Raw genomic sequence first — 20,579 nt, 5'->3', positions numbered from 1 at the left:
GATTAACCAACCTCCTGGGATCTAATAACAGCATAAGCAAAGCCAAAATGGAAACAGTGCATTCAGCCATCATCGTCGAGAGACTGAGTCCCACCACTGGAAAATGAGCAGAGATAGAAAAAGACAAGAAAAAGAGAGCATGGGATAGGAATGCTTGTCACAGGAGAAACAGGAAAGGATCCAAAGGATTGGTTTTTATTTTTTTCCCTTTCTTGAAAGATAACGAAATTTTATTGAAAAAAAAAAAAAAAAACAACAACAACAACAAAAGAGAGAGAATAACAACAACCAGCCAGGGCGCCGGAGAGGGCAACACAACTACAGCCGGAGAAAGTCGGAATTACATCCCTTTAGCTTTGAAACAAATGAGGCCCATTCAATGATCAACATTCTATTGAAAAAACCAGTGTGCCGATCAGTGCGTTTGAAAGGATTAGTTAAATTGAAGAACCGGTGTGCCATCAGTGTTTGAAGTATGTGAAAAGACGTTCAATGAGGAAAAAAAATATATGAATAGTTAGCGTGCCCAGTGTCAACTGAGAGTTTTTATGCACTTTTCTCCCACCATCCACTAACAGTGGACGGGAATCTTAATACGGTTCTTTGAAAATTTGCACTTTTGAGATGCTTGCTAGATTCTCGCCAACTGCCTTTAATCAGTAAGAGATTTGTACACTGACTCTTTGGTGTGGACGGCATGCCGAACTTGTGCCCAGGAAAAGGAGCAAAAATTCCTTCTATAGTGACACAGATATTGACAAGAATGATGATAGCAATCAATCTGTGAAAGTATCATTAACATCAATTATTAGGAAACTGTTTAATATTAACTATAAAAGATGCTTCCATCAGATATTTTGTTCCTTGAAAACCTGTATCCATCCATTGTGCTGTTGTCTTATACACAACTAGAATTAATATTTTATATCATACATCATACAAATTTTTTGAAGGGCTTGTTTACTTTTCCAATTTCTTATGAAATGTGAAGTAAATGAGCCATCATTATCATTAGGGGTGTACGTTGAGTTGAACCGAGTTGAGCTGGCCTCAGCTCGAACTCGGCTCGGCTCGGTCCTCGAGCCTGACTGGCCAGCTCAGCTCAGTTTGGTCAGCAGCTCGGACCAATTCGAGCCAAGATCGAGCTGAGTTTGCCTATGTGACATATCCACAAACACCTAAACTGCACCTTCAAAATCTCACTGAATGGAAAATAGCAGCAATGGTTTTCAAGGTATTTTATCAAACACGTTCTAAGCAACATAAAAACCAAGAAAAAAGGGTATTTATTTCATGTACATACCTTCCTTGCCACCAGCCACACTTCGTTGAGTCATTTCATCAAACACTTGGTAGGCAACATCAATATCAAAGTAACCGAGTCACCAAACTGGTTCGATTCGAGCTCGATTCGAGCTGGATTCGATCCGAGTCAAGTCGAGCTGGGGCCACCTCGAACTCATTTTCGAGCTAAAAAAATCAGCTCGACTCGGCTCGTACTCAACTTCGAACCGAGCCGAACCGAGCTTTTTCAAGTAGAGTCGAGTGAGCTAACCGAGCTAGCTCGGTTTGTGTACACCCCTAATTATCATTTCCAAGTGTTTGCTTAGAAATATAGCTCATAAATCGAGAGTCAAATACACTTGTAAAGTAGGTAGGTAAAGCAAAATGTAACAATTACATTTTAATATTATAAAACTGTCATTCTTACAGTGATTTGTGGATGAAACAAACAATGTAGCAAAATCATCATTGCAATCAAGGGCCTGTTTGATTTTTATCATTTGTGAAACGGTAAATACCCTGGAAATGGGTGATTATTACCGTTTCACCTGTTTGAATATTCATGAGAATTTCACTTCTTGGAAACCAGTTCAAAAGTAGTAGTGGCCATTGTAGGACCCCATCTTGATGTATGTGATATATCTATTCTGTCCATCCATTTTATCACAACATTTTGAGATATGAGAAGAAAAATGAGTTAGATCCAACACTCAACTGGCCCATACCAAAAGAAACAATGGCCCCAGGAAGTTTTTAACGGTAAGTATTTTAAGTCACATATTTCTATGGCATGGTCCACTTGAGCTTTGGATATGCCTCATTTTTGGCTTATATCATAAAATTCATTTGACATAATGGATGAACGGTGTAGATATATGATATGCATCATGGTGGGACCCACAAATATTTCACAATATTTGCATTTTTACACCGAAAAAATTAAGCCGTCAAATCAATCACAGGGAAGAGTGCGGCAATTACGGACGGAAATATTTATCACCATTCACTGAGCATTTCCCTGGGAATTGGAAAATCAAACACGCCCCAAATGTAAGTGATTTCACCACACAATTACAAGTGTAAACAATCATTGCCCATTTACAGCCATTTACCGATGAAATTGACAAACCGAACAGGCCCTAAATGAATGCAGCCACTTGCTTTTGTGATTCTTTATTTAGATCAACTGATTGGGGAGATATTTTATTAGGGCATGGTCCATCCCATGATGAGATCCACTGAATCAATGGGTGGGTTACCTGAAGGTAGGCATCCGGTGCCCCCTCTATGAGAGGGAGGGTGGGAGGCCTCCTGGCTTGACTATGTTGCAATGATGGCAGCATAATGAATGGTCAATCATAAACCTAATCAGCAATAAGCATGCAACAAAAAGATCCACTCACCATGGTATGGACAAAACTATTCCCCTGCACCAGATGTTTCATTCACTCAATGGGAAACACCTAACACTATGTATCCTCATTCATTACTCAACAGTCACAACGAAGAAAGAAAATGACCTTTTATTCAAAGGATTTGGATTATCCGCAATGTTTGGACAGGACCACCATTGCAGTTGTATACAACAGTTTGCCTTTTGAGTCACTCAACTGGGAAGTCGCAAAAAGTTCTGTAATCATTCCCACTCATTAAAAAAAGGAATATGGAAAAACCAACAATGTGAGCAGAAGCATGATGAAAAGTAAAGGATCTGTAGGGCCTCCAGAGTAACTGGGGAAAAAAAGAAGATGAAAAAGAAAAGATAATCAAAATCAAGTAGTAAGGCTAATAGAAGTGGCATACGATTGAAGCAGGGAGAGCGCTTGCTCAGTGATGGCCCTGTTCCGTGCCTGCCTCACCCAGTCACTTATAATTCCCTCTGCTCGGGTGCCACAGACACCTCCCTCCAAGGAATCAGCTGCTTCAGCGAGTTTCCCTTCAGCTAAAAAGCTTTCAACTCGACTGATGACAGACTCGATACCATCTCCGGATTGATCATCTTCACTCATCTGCATATAAAAAGTTTTTTTTCCCTTAAAGAATGTCTTATTAGGTGGGTTAAGAAGGAGATGCATGATCCTGAATTCTTGCCATGAATAGTAGGATTCAAATTTTAATATTGTACAAGTGGCAATGTCTTTGAGGGCATTCTGCCCTGACCACTTACCTTTAAAGAAGATGCAATATGAGCAACTGCATGAGTCAGGAGGCCACCACCACCAGCGGGAATAAGGCTAAAATGCCGCAACATTCCTTTCAAAGCATTAAACTGTAATAAAAAAAAAGGAAGTTGGGAAACAGATTTAATTTCTGGATATAGTATTTAAACAGGTCTAAGAGCCATACATTCAATACAAAAGAAGCACAATCATCTATTGTTCCACAGATTTCAGTGAAATCCCAAACAAAATTTGCAATGGAAATTTCAATTTCAAGTAAATAGTAAAACTGTATGTGCTGAATGTGTTGTTAATAATACTAGTCAACTTAAAGAAAGTACCTTTCATGAATTATAGCATGGCATATCTATATCTATAAACTGATACAATACATGCATCTATTGACCAGTAGACACAACATATGAAGGTGAATTTGATCCGATTTAGTCCTGAATTCGTAATACATACTGACAATGCATCCTGTCGGTAATTACCCAATTTTAAATCCCAGTTTCCAACTGCAACTCGTTTCAGACTGAAACCAGGTTGACTCATCTTCAGTCTGTCTCGGACAGGTCAAAGCCTAAAATGGGCTGAGCATTACAGAAACAGGTTGAGGCAGAATGAAAAGCCACTAAGCTTGTCCAAGATCGATACGACGCCGACTTAGTTTTCAAATTACCAATACATATTGGATGATTTTTGAACCATGGATTGCCAAATAAGGGCACATGTACTCTCATACAAGGTAAACCTCATTAAAGATGATTGAAAACATCAGATGCATATCCACTGGGACCATGTGTTGCGTTGTCTGACACGCACTCTCTTTTCTTTTCTTCTTCTTCTTCTTCTTCTTCTTCTTCTTCTTTTTGAAAGATCTGACACGCACTCTCTAGACCCTAAATATTCACAAATTCTCCATTGTGGGTAGCAATGATCATGTTAGAATGCATGTGGCATTTGGTAAACATGGATCCCTGGCCTCCTTGCTACTCCGAGCATTTACTCAATTATGACATTCCATGTCTCTGTGAGTGTGACTTGTAGTTGTGGTCAGCACCCAGCACAGCAGCATGCCTCAAAATTTCTTTCCATGACCATACTTCACTTGCTTGGCCACCGACAACATGCGGCGACTACCAGATCATCATCTATAACATAGAGGCCCTCTGCAAATTCCCTCCAATGGCCACCACTGGCTTGATCCTCCAAAAAAAGAGCTATATGGGTTGAACACAAAGGAGCAATGGGAGTCTTTAGCAAACAAGGAAATTGATAGAACATTCTTTTTGATTTTATGAACTAGAAGAAGACATCAGCCACGCTTAAATATAAATAGAACTGATATGAGAAATAAGATCAATCCCCATCTCCTGTAATGACCATCACGTTTTTTAGAGATGGTTTTGTAGTTTGAATCTTCCATGGATGAAACCAACATGGCCCACCAGAACTGAGTCATATGTGGGAGCTGTCCCACATTGGAAAAGCAATCACAGAATGGAAATTTTGGAAAACAGAAAATATGAGAAAAATGAAAAATAAATAGTATTTAGTATGTAATTTAATGTTTAGTAATAGTTAGACAGTCAACTTGTTGTATTCGAGTCCACTTGTAATACTCAAAGTGGTAATACACATTTATTAAGTTATTAAGTATTCAGTCAAGTATCAGCTAGAACTATCTTTTTATAGGTTGCAAACTTGCAAGCTACCAAAGATTAAAAGTAAACAATTTTTTTGATGAATGGATGATATACATATATCAGTACTCGTAACTCCCTCAGCCAGAACATCTGCTCTCTGGTTAGCAGATCTGTGGATCTGGGAGAAAGACGTGGACAAGGATCCAGCAAGTTGCATAGCTTCTTCCAATTCATATGCAACCCTCCATAGAAACCTATCCTACCTTTCATAAAAAGAAAAGAAAAAAAAAGAAAAAAAAGAAACCTGCCCTCCCTTATCCACGGCACCTTTTTTTTAAAAATTTATTTTTAATAACATTGGATGAATTTTATTAACAAAGGCCGAAGCCGAAATATAAATATATATGACGAACCAGAAAAAGCAATTACAACTCAAGCCAATTCTCCGGAAACTGGCCAGTAGCCTTCGATGCAATTACCCATTCCTTCACATACATCTTTGCCCTGTTACAAACCTCTAGGACTCAGCCCTCCCTATTCCTAAAGCAACGATTATTTCTTTCAAGCCATAAAGACCAAATCCTCACAAGAAGACTTTGGTGCCATAACGTAGATCCCGACTTACTTGACACACATCCATGCCACATCAAATAGAATTGACCAATGGTTCTTGGCCACACCCAACTTACTCCAAATAAATCAAAGAACTCCCACAACTTCTTTGCGAATGCACAATGTATGCATAAACGGTCTACTGTGTCCTCGTCCTGAAGGCATATAACACATGTTCGGTAAAGTCATCTTCCTTTTGCGTAAATTGTTGACCGTAAGCACCTTGTTGCATCCCACAAGCCAAGCTAGAGCTGCACCCTTTGGGGGCACACCATAGCACCAAACATAAGCAAACGGGCTGATTCCAGCATTATCCCCAATGACATTAATCATTCTGAAGAAGGATTTCATTGAAAATTTCCCAGTCTTCTCTTTTAACCACACCATCAATTCGATTCCGATAACACTGGCCGCACTTTAGAAAGTAACTTAAACAAACTTTATAATTCCTCGAATTCATAATCTAAATTCCCTCTACACAACGGAGCCAAAATTACCTCCTCCCCTCAATTCCTTCTACACAACCGAGCCAAAATTACCTCCTCCCCTTGTATATTAAAGCAACTTACAACCAACACTTCCACATCCACTTCCAACCAAGCTAACTTTGGAAAGACCTCTTACCCAATTTTTGGTCCCTGACCCATATATCCTCCCAAAACCTTATCTTCAGTCCATTACCTAGAGAAAAACCAACCCCTACCCACACACCATGTTATTCAAGTCCCCTTGATAACGATGGGAGAGATTCATCCAGAGGCCACAATCTTAACTCCTAGGAGCAGGGCATTGGCTTTGGCATAATTGTACTCGCCAAAGCCTAATAAAATTGGTACAAGTCACTTGTTGAAGTGTCAGCTCTCAGCTTTAAGTTATCAATTGCAAGTCATTGGATGCCTGGTCATCAAAGGAGTCACAATATCATGAAACCCATTGGTTTCTAGCCCCAAACAACAAATGAAAGAATCAAGAGGATAGCACATAGCATCTACAGCAACAACAACAAAAGTGCCATTGACTTACCTTCTGATTCAACTGTAATTGAGTATCTGTGCCGTTGTTCAATGTTTCTCTAGGAAGCGATGAAAATGCCAAATCCAGAAGTGAGTCCCTGTCAATGCCCTCAAGAGAAGTATACAGAGCATCTATTTCTTGTTGGATCGGTAACCCTTTAGATAAGGCATCTTCTAAAGCAAGAGCTCCCTGAAAGATCACACATGTACACAATGTGATAGTGGATAAGGTAGATTTCCTTGATATTATGCCTATTCAAAGGCTGAGTTTCTTTTGTAGGAATCATGCTAAAAAGAAAAGGCTAAGGTATCTTATAGAAATGAGCATTACCAATGCAAGCTTGTGAACAGAGTGACTTTGGCGAGCCTCTTCGGATCTTGCATAGAATGCCATGCATAAGGCATTTATCTATAAATAAAACAACACAAACATATAAATTCCCAAATAAGCCATGCAGGGGGGATCATGAATACAACAAGGGTGAAATGAATACACAATGCATGTCTCCAATTCGTTAGTAGAGCTGGTAGAGACAGCATAGGGTGTGTGAGTGTACCAGGGTTCAATCCCTGGTTGTGTTACCTTGTACTAGCTTACTAGTACCGACCCCCCCCCCCGGCCCACAAAAAAAAAAAAAGAAGAAGAAGAAGAAGAAGAAGAAGAAAAAGAATACATTAAAAATGCATAAAGGTTTTTTATTTTATTTTAGAAAAGAAGATGTCAAGAATTCATTGAATATAAACAAATTAAAAAGGGTGAGTTGAGAGATGGACTTCGTGTATCTGTGACCTTCTTCCTCTTGAACTGTAGCATTTTCTTCTTTAAAAAATTATACGAAGTTGTTTATCAAATAAAAGAAATACCACATTATAAAGATTTAGAAAGTATTGGATGTGCCGTGGTGAATTTATTGTCATTGTGTTATTACTGATGGAAGGTTTTATCAGGATAATTATCAGCAAACCCTTCTTTTCTTTGAAATTTCTGTTATATACTTTGCATCAACCTTGGATCCTTAAATGTTTCTTTCACCTCGATTATTCTAAATTAGTTATGTTTCACATCAGCTTTTAGGTAGCTATTTATGTAACTAGGATTTAGTAAATTTTATGTTATTTTCCACTACCCCCCAACACACACACACACACACACACACACACACACACACACACAAAAATTACATTTAGACTAGAATACGGAGCATCTCACAGCTGATTTGCCACGTGTTCTTCTCATAAGGTACTGTGGTACCTATTGCAGAGAAAGCGCTTTTGTGGCCATTTCAGTGAGAGCAACCTCTCAGACATCTAACCAGCAGCCTGCCGAAGAGCTACAGCGCTGAAGAAGCACCAAAAAACTACATCTCAGCACTTCTTTAGCTGCGTTGGCGCTTACGTTTTGAAGCTGACTGAGAAAGATAATTTAAATTTACTGTGATGAAACACGATAAATTGATATTATTGCTAATAATTGTTACTACTATGTTTTATTATGTGCTTGACCCGATGATTCATACATGAAGATTTGCCTCAGCCATTTTTTCTATTTGGGATGACTTCTCATTTGCAATAGCCGCAGCTAATTCCGCTTTTGCTAACTCTTGAGCTTTCTTCAGCTGCATTTTTGCTTCTTCTTCCTGCAAACGTCAAAACATGAGCAACTTAATTTAACTCGAGTTGGATCCAAACAGAGCTAATGTCAGACCCTTTTTTTTTTTTGAAGACACAGGGTGTCCCCACCTCTTTTTGAAGTGAGACTAATCCCTGCGGATACACGCAACCACCCACAACCACGTGTATCGGCTAATGTCAGACCCTTTGACTGTAGGGAATGAAATTTTCACCTTGTGTTGCAGTTCCATTTTAAGATTCCCTTCCGCTTTTTCTTGAAGAGACTTGATAGTGGATTCTGCCTTTGCTCTTTCCTTGTTTAACTCCTGAAAATGTGTTTTGTAACTAACTCATGACAAAAGCATGCAACAGTGTCTTGACAAACAAAAAAAATGACAACAAATATTTTCCCAGTATACCGTCAGTAACTTGGAACATTTTGAGTAGATCAACAAATAAAACAATACCACCCAGATATAAATTGCACATGATTACAAATCAATATATAAAAAACTCCATAGAAACAATTTGCCACAGTTATATGCTCTTAAAAAACAAGTTGATCTTTTTAAGGGAGTTAGCGTTTGAACTCTTTAGAGAGTGATCATATGTCCGATGTTCATTTGCATGATAGTATCCTATTCAAATGATTATCGCTTCACTGGTTGAAGGCAAGACTCCCATACAAAACAGATAAATTCTAGATAATTCAAATGGATTACCAACTGAATTTTGAAGGTGAGAACTCTCATTTAAAATATTGATCATTCACAAACCAGGTCCAAGAAGCCAACTCCAAATAGCCGCACTATGAAATGATTACGATGATTCTGTTCTGCAAACCTTGTAATAAACGCATTCCTATCAACAAAATCATCGCTATTGACAACATAAAAAAGAGGGATTGGGCTCTTCAAAATCTTTGCTATCTATGGAAAAACAAAGTGGCTCGGCCACCTTTTACTACATTTTAGTTTTATGGTGGAGTTTTGGTCCTTCTTTAATTTGTTGCAAATCAAATGGGTTATTTCAGCTTCAGTTGCAAATCTAATGTTAGGCTGGTCTACCGTGTCGCTTTGTCAGAGCGGGAGAATCCATTGACACATGTTACCACATGCAATTATGTGAGGTATCTGGAAAGACCAAAACAGAAGAATCTTTGAAGGTGTCTCATGTCTAGCAGAGTGAGTTAAGGAAGAAATCACAGTTAACTTGGCATCTTGAGGCCTAATAGCAAAAGAGTCTAGAGGCGTTGCACATTCAGATCTTTCCAGAAATTGGGGAGAGGTTTAAGCAATAAGCTCAAGGAAAAGATGGTAAGTCATCCTCTGACAGCAAGTTAGAAACTGAATGTCTGCCGATGCTCGATGGGCAACCTCGGGCAGTCAGGTGTTGGAGGGACATGAGCATGGGGTGGTCAGGCGGGCTTTCTCCAGGCTGATCAGTGAAGGTGACTCTCATCGAGCTGAGCTAAAAGCTATTTGTGTGGGCATTATGCTGGTTTAGGAATTCTCCTCTACTCATCTCATAGTGGGAGGTGACTTGCAAAACGCTACCCCTTGGGCATCTGCTTCATGTACAGCCCCCCTGGAAGAGGCAATTTATTGTTAATGAGATTACTGCTTTGGCTACTTCTTGGCGTACCACTTTTCACATTGTTGCTAGAGGTGCAAATTTTGTAGCTGGCTGGCTTGCCAAAGTTGGAGTGTCCAAGAGTGTCTAAGCCATCTCTTGTAATTGGCAACTGTCATCCATTGCCTTTGAGAATAATGTGCCTTTTTATTTCTTTAATCTCATTAATAAAACTATTCAGAGTTCCATCAAAAGAAAAAAATTAAACACATACAGCCGCTTCTGTAGGAACGCATACTGCCATTGCATGCATGTATTCATTATTTAAGATATAAGAAATTGCAAACATTTGTAGGGTGTTTTTGGTTTTCCAATTTCCTGTGTAATGCAAAGTAAATGAGCCATCATTATCATTTCAAGGTGTTCGTTTAAACAAGAATTACGGCTTATACATCGAGAGTCGAGTACACTTATAAAAGAAACAGGCAAAGGAAATTGTAATCATTATATTTTTTACATTACAAAACTACCATTTTTACAGTGATGTCTAGGTAAAACAAACAACGCTAGCAAACTCATCATTGCAGTCAAATGTAGGTGCTGTCACCATAAAACTATAGAAGTAATCATTAGTCATTACCCATTTCAAGCCATTTACCATTGTAATTTGAAAACCGAACATACCCTTAGGCATTTGAACTTCTGCGTAAGCAGTGTTGACTGTTGCCTATATTCATCACCATTCAACACATATAGATTACTTCTAGATTTAGGGATAGTATTGGGAGTTATTGGCCACTCTAATAGACCGAAACTAGAGTGAGGATCACTCACATTTTATTATCGACTTAAACCACAGCCGAATCAGGTTTGACTCGTTCATGACTCGATCTTTCTCCTAGTTCTTCTTCTTCTTCTTCTTCTTCTTCTTCTTCTTCTCTCTCTCTCTCTCTCTCTCTCTCTCTCTCTCTCTCTCTCTCTGTTCTTTCCCTCTTTCCCTCTTTTTTCCTCTTCTTTCCCTCTTTTTTCTTTTCGGTTTCCCTCTCTCCTTTTTTTTTGCAATCACACCAGCTAGCTGCTGTAGGTACGTGTCACGCTAAGACGAGCGCTGGCACTCCTCGAGCTCTGAGTTGTCCGAGCGGTTCAAAGGAGATCAAAGTTACATGGACTCCTCAACGATGTATTTATTATATCTACACCGTTCATCTATTTTTAAATATCATTTTAGAGCATTAGCCAAAAAATGAATCGTATCCAAAGATCGTCTGGATCACACCAAAAATAGCAGTGAGATGATGATTTTCACCGTTAAAAATTCGTAGGCCCACCATAACGTTTTTTTCCATTCAATCTGCTCAAAAGGTCAAAAGGACTGAATGAAGAGGAAAAACAAATTTCATATTGATCCAAAAGTTCTGTGATCCCAAAAAGGGTTTCAATGGTAGACGTTCAATCCAGTGTGGTCCACTTGATAATTAGATCTGTATTATTTTTCGTGTCAAGCCTTAAGACGATCTCGTCAAATGAATGGACGGTTTAGATATAACATATACCTCATGATCAGACCCACAAGACTTGCTTACGTCAAATGAATAGACCGGTACGCGTTACGCAGCAAGTTGCACAATTTAATAAAATTGTATACGTGCCACATGGGCCCCACCATGCGTATGTATTTTATCCATGCCGTCCATCCATTTTGCCACATCATTTTAGGTTATGATTCAAAAAATTAGTAAGATCCAAATCTCAGGTGGACCACAGCATAGGAAACAGTGGTTATAGAATGCTCACCATTAAAAATTTCTTAGGGTCCACTGTAATGTTTATTTTCCATCTAACCTATTAATAGGGTCACACTAACGTGGATGAAGGGAAAACAAACATGTCAGCTTGATCTATAAAACTTTTGTAGCCCCAATAAATTTTTAATGTTGAATATTTAATTATTATTGTTTCTTATGGTTCCACGTGATTTGGATCTGGCTCATTTTGGGCTCATGCCCTAAAATTATTTGGCAAAATGGATGGACGGTGTGGATATAACACATTCATCATGAGTGGGGTCCAAAAAACTTTGACACTCGTGTGCTACACTTCACAATTCGGGTCTTGCCTAATTCGGGCCCTTAAAAATTGTACACGAGACATGTATTAACTTAAAATTTACCAATTAAATTATGGTCTGTAATTGCTAACTCAAAATGCCAAAATCAAATTGTTTGAATAGTTTTAATTGTTAATTTGTAGACGCTTATTTTTAAAATAGTGCCTTTTTTTTTTTTTCCATGATTCACTATCCAATAAATGTCCACCAATTTACAAGTGGGATAATGCAAATAAATTGCATGAATTTGAGGCTTATTTGGGGCATGGATTGGTCCTCCACGTCAGCCCAAAATTGGCAACGCCATCTACCTGAATTTAATTTCATTTTTTTAAAGAACTATTGGGAGAAAGATATTAAGTTGTTAAGTATGTAAATTAGATATTTAGAAAATTAAATATATGAATTTTGTAGTCAAATTCAGGTTACCTGGTTCAAAAATTAATCAAACAGTCCGATACAACTTCTCACCAAAGAGTGGACCGTTACACCACCATAAACATGTTCCAATTTATAAATGAATCCATATTTGGAATGCTTAGAATATTCCGGATTTAATTCATATTTTTTCATATCTTTTTGGCAAAAAAAATTTTGCGCCGTTACGGGCCGTTACCGTAAGCAGTGTTGACTGTTGCCTATATTCATCACCATTCAACACATATAGATTACTTCTAGATTTAGGGATAGTATTGGGAGTTATTGGCCACTCTAATAGACCTTAAACACTACCAAGTTTAATATCTTTGCGACTGCCAAACTATGGCTGTCAACCGGCTAGATCTGGGTTGGTTCTTGGGCCAAATTTGGAACTAGTCAGGCCATGCCTGTCAGGCTGGCCTTATTCCAAAAATTTTCTCAAATCAATCCCATAGGAAAGTATAACCAGAATGGCCTCTATTCTCATGCTTGTTGATAGTTTTGAAATATATCCTATCATATAGATTGAGGGGAGATGAAATAGTATTGCAACTGACATGAGAAAACTTCTTCCTAATGTCTAATAAGTGGGGTAGAAGAACCCTTTGAGATCTGTGTCCTTAGCTGGTGTGATGGTCAATTTGGAAGGGCATTTGGGAACAAAGCTAGTGAGTCTTAGAGGTTTGGCAGAAAAGGCAAAAAGGAGAATTGTCTTAGTGGCTCTAGTGTCTAAGGAATTTGCAAGGGTGAGGGATGACCTCGAGAGGGGTTGGATAGATATAATAAGAGAACAGAGGTAGAAGAGAGACTAAAGGGCGATTTGGAAGCCCTCATGATCCCATAATGATAAAAGTTAAATTCTGATGGGTTTCTCTTGCAGGAACTGGGCCAATAGATATTGGAGGTTTAATCTGCAGTGCTACAAGTGTTGTTACATTGGCCAACTCAAGCCCGGTAAGAGTGAAGGACTCCAACAAAGCGAAGAACCAGGCATTGTGAACTAGGGTGGCAGAATTAAAGCACCAGTTCCATTCCAATTGGTGATAGGAAGTGACTAAGTGCTAGTTATTAGATGGGTGTCTTGATGTAGATTGAATCCTTTGAAGCTCCCTGAATGTATCCTTCACCAAACAACATTGACTGTTTTGGATCAATTTTCTACCTGAAATATTGGATGATTTTCCAAGAGAACAATCCTCATAAGCATATATCACTTAGGCTTAAATGTTTGCCACAGTAGCTAACTAGCAATACACACTAGCGCCTACTGTGGTTTTTTTAGAATTTAGGGTAACAGATGTGGTGCATAGGCATGCCCTTATCCACACATAGATCTAAGGTCAATGATTCGAACATGGCCATAGAGAGAATTAGCATAGGATTATATAAATGGAAAAAGAACAATGCTTTTACAAGCTAAACATACTTCAGGAAAACCCACACCCTCATCAACATAATGGAACATCACGGTCATACATAGATCTTTAAAAGTTTTAGCTCCTTGTTTTTAATTTTTGAAGATTGTGTTACAAACACCTTATAATGCACACTTCCACAATGGAAACAGCTAAAGGCAATCGCCCACCAAAGAACAGCATCAAAAGAAGCATCAATTGTACTTGCAAAATGATTCCTAGAAAGGGCAAGGGCCTAGATACCTTCATATCCAATTAAAGAAATGGATAATGGTCAAATAAGAGCATGTAGCATAAAATTAAGCCAAAAACATGTTCGAAGGGGGAATGGTGTCATAGATGTTCAAAACCTTCTCCAGGAGTGCTGTTTCTTCAGCATACATAAGTTGCCTAGCCCTTGCATCTTTCAGTTCCTTCTCATACCTTTCCTGAATGACATTATAAACATGGGCAAGACATGAAAACCATCACTAGGTAAGTAAGCCTGCGAGCATAAATTCGTGAAATATTTGTTCCGGCAATAATCTAATAGTCCAGCTGACCCCAATTTGCCAGGATAAGGACCTGATTATGGTCATGATGAATTATCTAAAAGTCTAACCTTCAACAGTCTCTTTTCTTCACTATATATGCGATTATCTAATTCAGCCTGCTTTCTTTCAGCAGCATGAATCGCTTCTATGAAATCGAGGACTAATTTTCCATCCGTGGACACCTTTGCATCCTTCAGATCCTCTCCCATGACTCCCAAAGCCTTCAAGTCCATGAAACCCAGATTTAGCATATTGAAATAAAGTAAAATGTTTAGCAGATATAAGAATGGAACTGCATGCATGAAGTTTCAGCAAGTAAAGAATGCATACGGCATGGTAAAAATTCTTGCCATGAAATAACCTCTTTTTCATTTGAAAAAGGTGCAGAAAAAGGAGAAACCTCTCCACTTTTGGAAATCTCGGAGCTTTCTTCATCTCTCTCTGTTAGAAGGTATTCTTCCAAAAGGGAGCGCTGTCCTTCTGTTTCATTACCTGGAGTATCCTGTGGGAGAACATCATTTGAAATCACTTTAGACAAAATAAAAGTAAAGAACTTTATAGGACTACAGACTACAGAGAAATAAAAAGCTAAACGTGCCTCTAGGAATGCCAAAGGAAGGATGAATGCAGGAGCCGTGATGAATCTTGGAAATATTATTGTGTGTTTATCAAAACAACTCTCACGCAACAAGCACACCAAATTCCAACCTACCAAGAAAGATGCATGATCCCAGTAGGGAGATACTTGGAATTCATGCAACGAGTACATCAAAGTCTAAAGTTTCCATTTGACTAATGTAACAGATAGAGATTGTCATAAGAAAGATGCACAACCTCAGCATAAGCATGGAGAAGTTTGAACCAAGTAACAACATGGTTGGGTGAAGAAAGGGGCATCTTTCACATTCTGTTAGAAAAAGGCATAGAGTTCATGCAATTGTACTGATATGAAACAGTTCTGCATGGGTTGACTGGACAAAATAGGTAAGACTCAAAATGGTTGCCTGGTTAGGAAGTTCGAATCCATAATTATCAGGGAAGTAGAGAAGGAGCTATCATGAGTCATGACATAGTCCTCAACTTCCCATGTTCCAACAAGATTTTCATCCTCACTCTGTTCACATTCATTAACATTAGAATGGGAACCTTGCATCAAACAGGATGATTCTTGCTCAAAGGTTCAGATATGTTCTGTCCAAGGTTATATCTCCATTCCAAAGCACGCTTATTGCTAATCGGTAGATCATAGATAGCTGCCTTCTCGTTCACGAGTGCATTCATTTGTGTCATAGGGCTGGTTTGAAAGGGGTGATTTGTAAGCTTGATTTTGAAAAAAGCCTACGATTACGTTCATTGGGAATTTATGAACTATATGTTGAGCAGGCTTGAGTTCGGGGCTAAATGGAGGGATTGGATGCGTGCTTGTGTGGCATTTGCCCGTTTCTCTATCCTTTTAAACGGGTCTCCTTTTGGATAGTTCAGTGCATCCAAGGGGCCTTCACTAGGGGGACCCCCTTCCCCTTTTCTTTTTACTGTGGTGTCTAAGGCTCTATGTAAAAAATGCGAGGTGGGTCTATACGAGGGATTCAAGATTCCCAATGTTGCAGGTCCTATTTCCCACCTGCAATTTGGAGATGATAATCTTACTTTCAATGGGGCATATGCGGTCAAACTGGACAAGTTATGCAAAATCATTTGGTGCTTTGAGGCTGTTTCCAGCCTCAAAGTTAATCTATCGAAAAGCAAGGTGTTGGGGATCAACTTGGTTGAGAGGGAAGTAGCCTCATTGGCAGGGGTGTTGGGTTGTCAGACAAGCTCATTCCCTTTCTCCTTCTTGGGTCTCCTTTTGAGGATCAGAAAGCTTGCCAAGCATTTATGGGAAGTAGTGATAGAAAGGATAGAGAAAATTGGCTCCTTGAAAAGGTAGACTTTTCTCTTTGAGAGGAAAAATTACCCTCATTAAATCTTCCCTGCCAAATCTTCCTCTCAACTTTGTTCTGCTACCCAAAATCAGTCCTCCTAAGTATTGATAAGTTACACAAGGACTTCCTCTAGGAAGGGGGAGCTCAACAGAGTAAGTTTCATCTCCTTAATTGGGAGGAAGTCTGTAGGTCATTCAATATAGGTTAGGTTGCTATCAGTAATCTAGAAGAGGTCAATTATGCTATGATGGGAAAATGGATATGGAAATATATATATATTCCGAGGTGGGGGCACTTGTGGAGTAAGGTCATTGCTGGCAAGTATGGTGTGGCAAGCTTGAGCAGGTGGGTCAATCTTTTTTTTCTTTTTTTTTTTTTTTGGGGGATGGGGACCACTTGTGGTGTAAGGTCATCGCCGGCAAGTATGGTGTGGCAAGCTTGAGCAAGTGGATCAAGGATTCATCTATGTAGATCTTCCTTTTTTGTGGAATCCATTGCTCATTTGGCGGGCAAAGTTCTTCCTGAGGTAGGAATGTAGGTTGACAGTGGGGTTAAGGTGAGTTTTTTGGATGACATCTAGCTAGAAGGGGCCACTCTCGAATCCCAGTTCCCTCATATCATGAGGTTGTGCCCGAACCAATCCATATTGTTGGTTGATTGCTTCTCTATCCAAGAGAAGGGCGGTGTATGGTTTCCTCCTTGTTGCTGCTTCCAATCTGAAATTGAGGTTGAGGAGATGACGGGATTGCTATCTATTCCGGAAGGTATTTGTCCCCACCCGGCAGCTTCGGATGAACCCTTCTATTTAAGGAATAAATCAACTAGCTTCACGGTGTGGTTCTTTCTCAACGCCATTCGTGAGTTAGGAGCCGGCATAAGCTGCTCTTGTACATGGTTTATTTGGCAGTATCATGCCCCTTTGAAGGTGGCGGCATTCATGTGGCTCACAAGAAGAAATAGGATATTGACAGTGGATAATCTCCTTAGGAGAGGAATGGTCTTTCTTAACATCTGTCTCTTGCACATAAGAAAGAGGAATCAGTGGTGCATCTCTTCCTAAGGTGGCCTTATGCATTAGGAGTGTGGGATTGTATTCCCTCAGTGTTCAAGGTGCCATGGCTTATGCCGAACTCCATGGAAGAGCTCCTTTTGTCTTGGCACGTATGGGGGCCCACTTCCAAAGAAAGACAGAATTGACATCTCACCTTGTTGGCTATTTTATAGTGCATTTGGTTAGAGAGGAATGGCAGATGTTTTAGGGATAGAAGTGAGACCCTAGGAAACACAGTTAGATAGGTGTTCTTATTTATCAGGGAGTGGGGTTTGTAATTTTTGGGGTTGTTTGTTTTTATTTTTGTTTTCTATTTTCCCTTGCACCTCTGGCCCTTTCAATAAAATTATCATTTCTCAAAATATATATATATATATGACAAATTAATCATTGTCATGAAAGTTTACTATAGGCAAGGCCATCTAACCCAATGTAATGACATGCATACAAAAGTATAGCTATCAAAAACCTCTACTTTGCATGGAATGTCTTCTAGAAGCAAGATGTCATTGGGAAGAAGTCACTGCCAATTCACAATTCATAGTTAAAATGATCCACATAAATTTGTTAAATGTATTACAATGTACTTCCAAAAGACTCTTGACAAAACCCATATGCTCCATACCCAACGCATGAACACAGTGAAGACCAAGACAAACATATAACATCAGGTAGAGGCAACAGAGACAAAAGGCACATACATCTGGCATGTTGTTGGATATAACATGATCAAATGAATCCACTTTTGCTACAGTTTCTTCAGAAGTTGGTCTGCTGTCAACTCCCTCATTCGGTTCCATGCTTGGTTTCAGGTGCACAGTACCATCTTCTGATTTTCCCATGTCAAGGCCGTCTTTCAATGATGCTTCAGGGTGACTACTATGATTGTTTATTGTCGTACTGCCTTGAGGAGCAGTCGACAACTCTTCCTCTTTGACAGGAACTGCATCCTCCGCAGGGGACATCTCTGACACACCTTGTGGCTTAATTTCACCTTCCTTGATAAGGGGGAAATCATAAAGAGCCTTGCTCCTGTCTGTAGCATCCCCCGCATTGGGGCTCGATCTGCTTGGTTCTTCATTGCTCGGACTAACTGCATAATCTTTCATAAGTTCCACTTCCTCCAGGTTTTTATTACCGGTACCAAACTCGCTGGATTCAAGAGGAGACTGCTCTTCTTTAACATAGTGTTGACCTATATAACCTGTCTGGTAAGCTGCAATAACTGCAGCACCTACGGCAACACCGCCAAGGGCATACTTCGAGATTTGACTCCCTGTACCAGAAGGCTTTTCTGGGGGAGCAGTTTTCTGTGTTGTGTTGTTCTTTGGTGCAACAGAGAACTCCTTTCTTGAAGAAAGAAATGCAGGCATCTGCTTTCCATGAGACAAATGAGAAGATACAAATATAAATAAATAGATATATATGCTGTATAGAAGGCATGTGAATAAGTAGTATCAACCATTAGTTGAGTGGCAATTGTGGTAAGGACTCAGGCCCCAATTTTAAACTGCGCAGAGCGGGACTACCCAACCGGGCCTATTCAGAATTTGGCATTTGCTACACTCAGGCCTGGCCCAATGCCAGCCCTAACCATTATGAAGAGCTGAGAATGTAAAGAAAGCTATGCAATTTAGATATATGCCTTGTCATAACTGAATTACTGAACTTCAAGGGAAAAACACAGCAGAAACATATACATCCTAAATAAGATTATATCAATGCGTTTGGATGGTCAGGTGGACTGAATCACAAAAAATCAGTTTAAGCATGAGGAAATTAGTACTAGTAATTACAAAGTGGCATCAAATTGCAATGGTGTTCCTTTCAAGTCCCGATTTGAAAGCAACATAATTTGCAATTTGGATCCTGAATCCTTAATGTGAATGCTAAGGAAATCATAGTTTGGGGATTTCCACGTTGAGATGAATAATTTCAATTCAGCTCAATAGTGCATCCAAACACGCCCTAAATCATAATTGAGTAGGGGTTTTACATGCCTGAGCTGTAATATGCCTGGGGAGCCGTCCGAATGATTGATTTGAAGAAACCTCCAAAATGCACCTTGCAGTGATGCAAATAGAATTCAAGAAAACATATAAACAGAAAAAAAAAACCCAACAACATAGATATGAAGAAAACACTTTGGAAAAAGTGTGGCCCGCATTATATGACATGTGAACCTGCATCTTCGCACAATATACATACGTTTTCAGTTCTGACAAGTGGGTCCCATCACTCTTGAGAAAGATTCAAGAACATTGGTCTGTTGAGCCCTGCCATGGACGGATAACAACCCAATAATCTCCCAGACAGGAAGAACCCTACAACCAATATTAGGACTTTCTTTTCACCTGAATGTGGACTGTTTCTGTATTTCCCTTCTTAACCGTCCGCCTGTAGACCATGGATCAAGACGTTAAGGTTGCCGCATCAGGAGATTTTTTAGACGCATCTCATCCATGGTGGGACACAAAAAACCAATCGTCCAGATTATCGAACAGGGGCCCCACTTTTCAAATTTGAGAAAACAGCTATACTGAGCAGAGATGCGAACCACGTATTGTATACTTCCTCTGAAATGGAACCCTAAGAAGGCTCGGCTTTCTGTAAATATCACAGAAAATCATTGAAATAGAGAGAGAGAGAGAGAGAGAGAGAGAGCGAGAGAGAGATGTACCTGCGTATCATCTTCTTCGGCGTATGGGAAATCTGACTGGAAGCTGCTTGCGTGTCTGAGATTGGGAAGCTAGGAGAATTCGCAGAAGCAGACAATTTTTCTCTCTTTCTTTTCTTTTATATTTAAGATCGTGAGGACGGATTTTGAGAGCTGCTGTTCGCTACTAGCATCTTATTCTCCCGCCATCTAAGGTAAAGGGATTTCAGGTTGCTGCGTGTGGGGGCTGTCGAGCATCGATACCGTCCCGCATTTTTGCCTTTTATACACGCGCGTTCGGATAGAAGATGTAAGCGCCGGACAGACCACCTATCAACTGGGCTCGGCTTTTCAGCCGGTTTTGGATCGAGCCTTCTCGGCTGTTTTGAGACAAAATCAAAGGACATGCATTGTAATTTGTAATCATTAAGAGGCCCTAATAGAAAATAATAGTCTGTGTTGGACATGCTTCTGATCAGCCCGGCCCACCTGGCGTATCTCCAATGTTGATAGGAGCATGATGGGGCTTTCCATGCCCCAGTCTGGCGGGCCCAGCCCACCATGGAGTTTATCTG

At 39.6% G+C, this 20,579-nt stretch overlaps 1 protein-coding gene and 1 long non-coding RNA gene across 7 annotated transcripts; both read right to left on the bottom strand.

Moving 5' to 3' along the window:
• Nucleotides 1-2,788: 2,788 nt before the first annotated feature.
• LOC131242200 (MICOS complex subunit MIC60, mitochondrial) lies at nt 2,789-20,311 on the bottom strand. Of its 6 annotated transcripts, none has more exons than XM_058240694.1 (12): nt 20,029-20,305; nt 19,349-19,412; nt 18,050-18,739; nt 14,776-14,877; nt 14,444-14,596; nt 14,193-14,270; nt 8,562-8,654; nt 8,235-8,354; nt 7,049-7,126; nt 6,728-6,907; nt 3,452-3,553; nt 2,789-3,293 (listed from the first exon to the last, which is right to left on the bottom strand). In XM_058240694.1, exons 1-12 carry the CDS (start codon nt 20,037-20,039, stop codon nt 3,057-3,059), a joined length of 1,908 nt encoding a protein of 635 aa, XP_058096677.1. In that variant the 5' UTR covers nt 20,040-20,305; the 3' UTR covers nt 2,789-3,056. The 6 variants fall into 6 exon arrangements, with proteins under 6 accessions (XP_058096677.1, XP_058096675.1, XP_058096676.1 ...); XM_058240692.1 differs by having other exon boundaries at nt 14,737-14,877; nt 20,029-20,304; XM_058240693.1 differs by having other exon boundaries at nt 14,737-14,877; nt 18,050-18,721; nt 20,029-20,303.
• On the bottom strand, nt 5,434-6,717 carry LOC131242201 (uncharacterized). The gene is made up of 2 exons (XR_009169536.1): nt 6,244-6,717; nt 5,434-6,201 (listed from the first exon to the last, which is right to left on the bottom strand). It is a non-coding gene; the product is annotated as an uncharacterized LOC131242201 (long non-coding RNA).
• Nucleotides 20,312-20,579: the final 268 nt, after the last annotated feature.

The sequence above is a fragment of the Magnolia sinica genome, chromosome 4, assembly GCF_029962835.1.
Source record: "Magnolia sinica isolate HGM2019 chromosome 4, MsV1, whole genome shotgun sequence".
NCBI lineage: Eukaryota > Viridiplantae > Streptophyta > Magnoliopsida > Magnoliales > Magnoliaceae > Magnolia > Magnolia sinica.
This window is presented reverse-complemented; position numbering and strand designations above follow the sequence as displayed.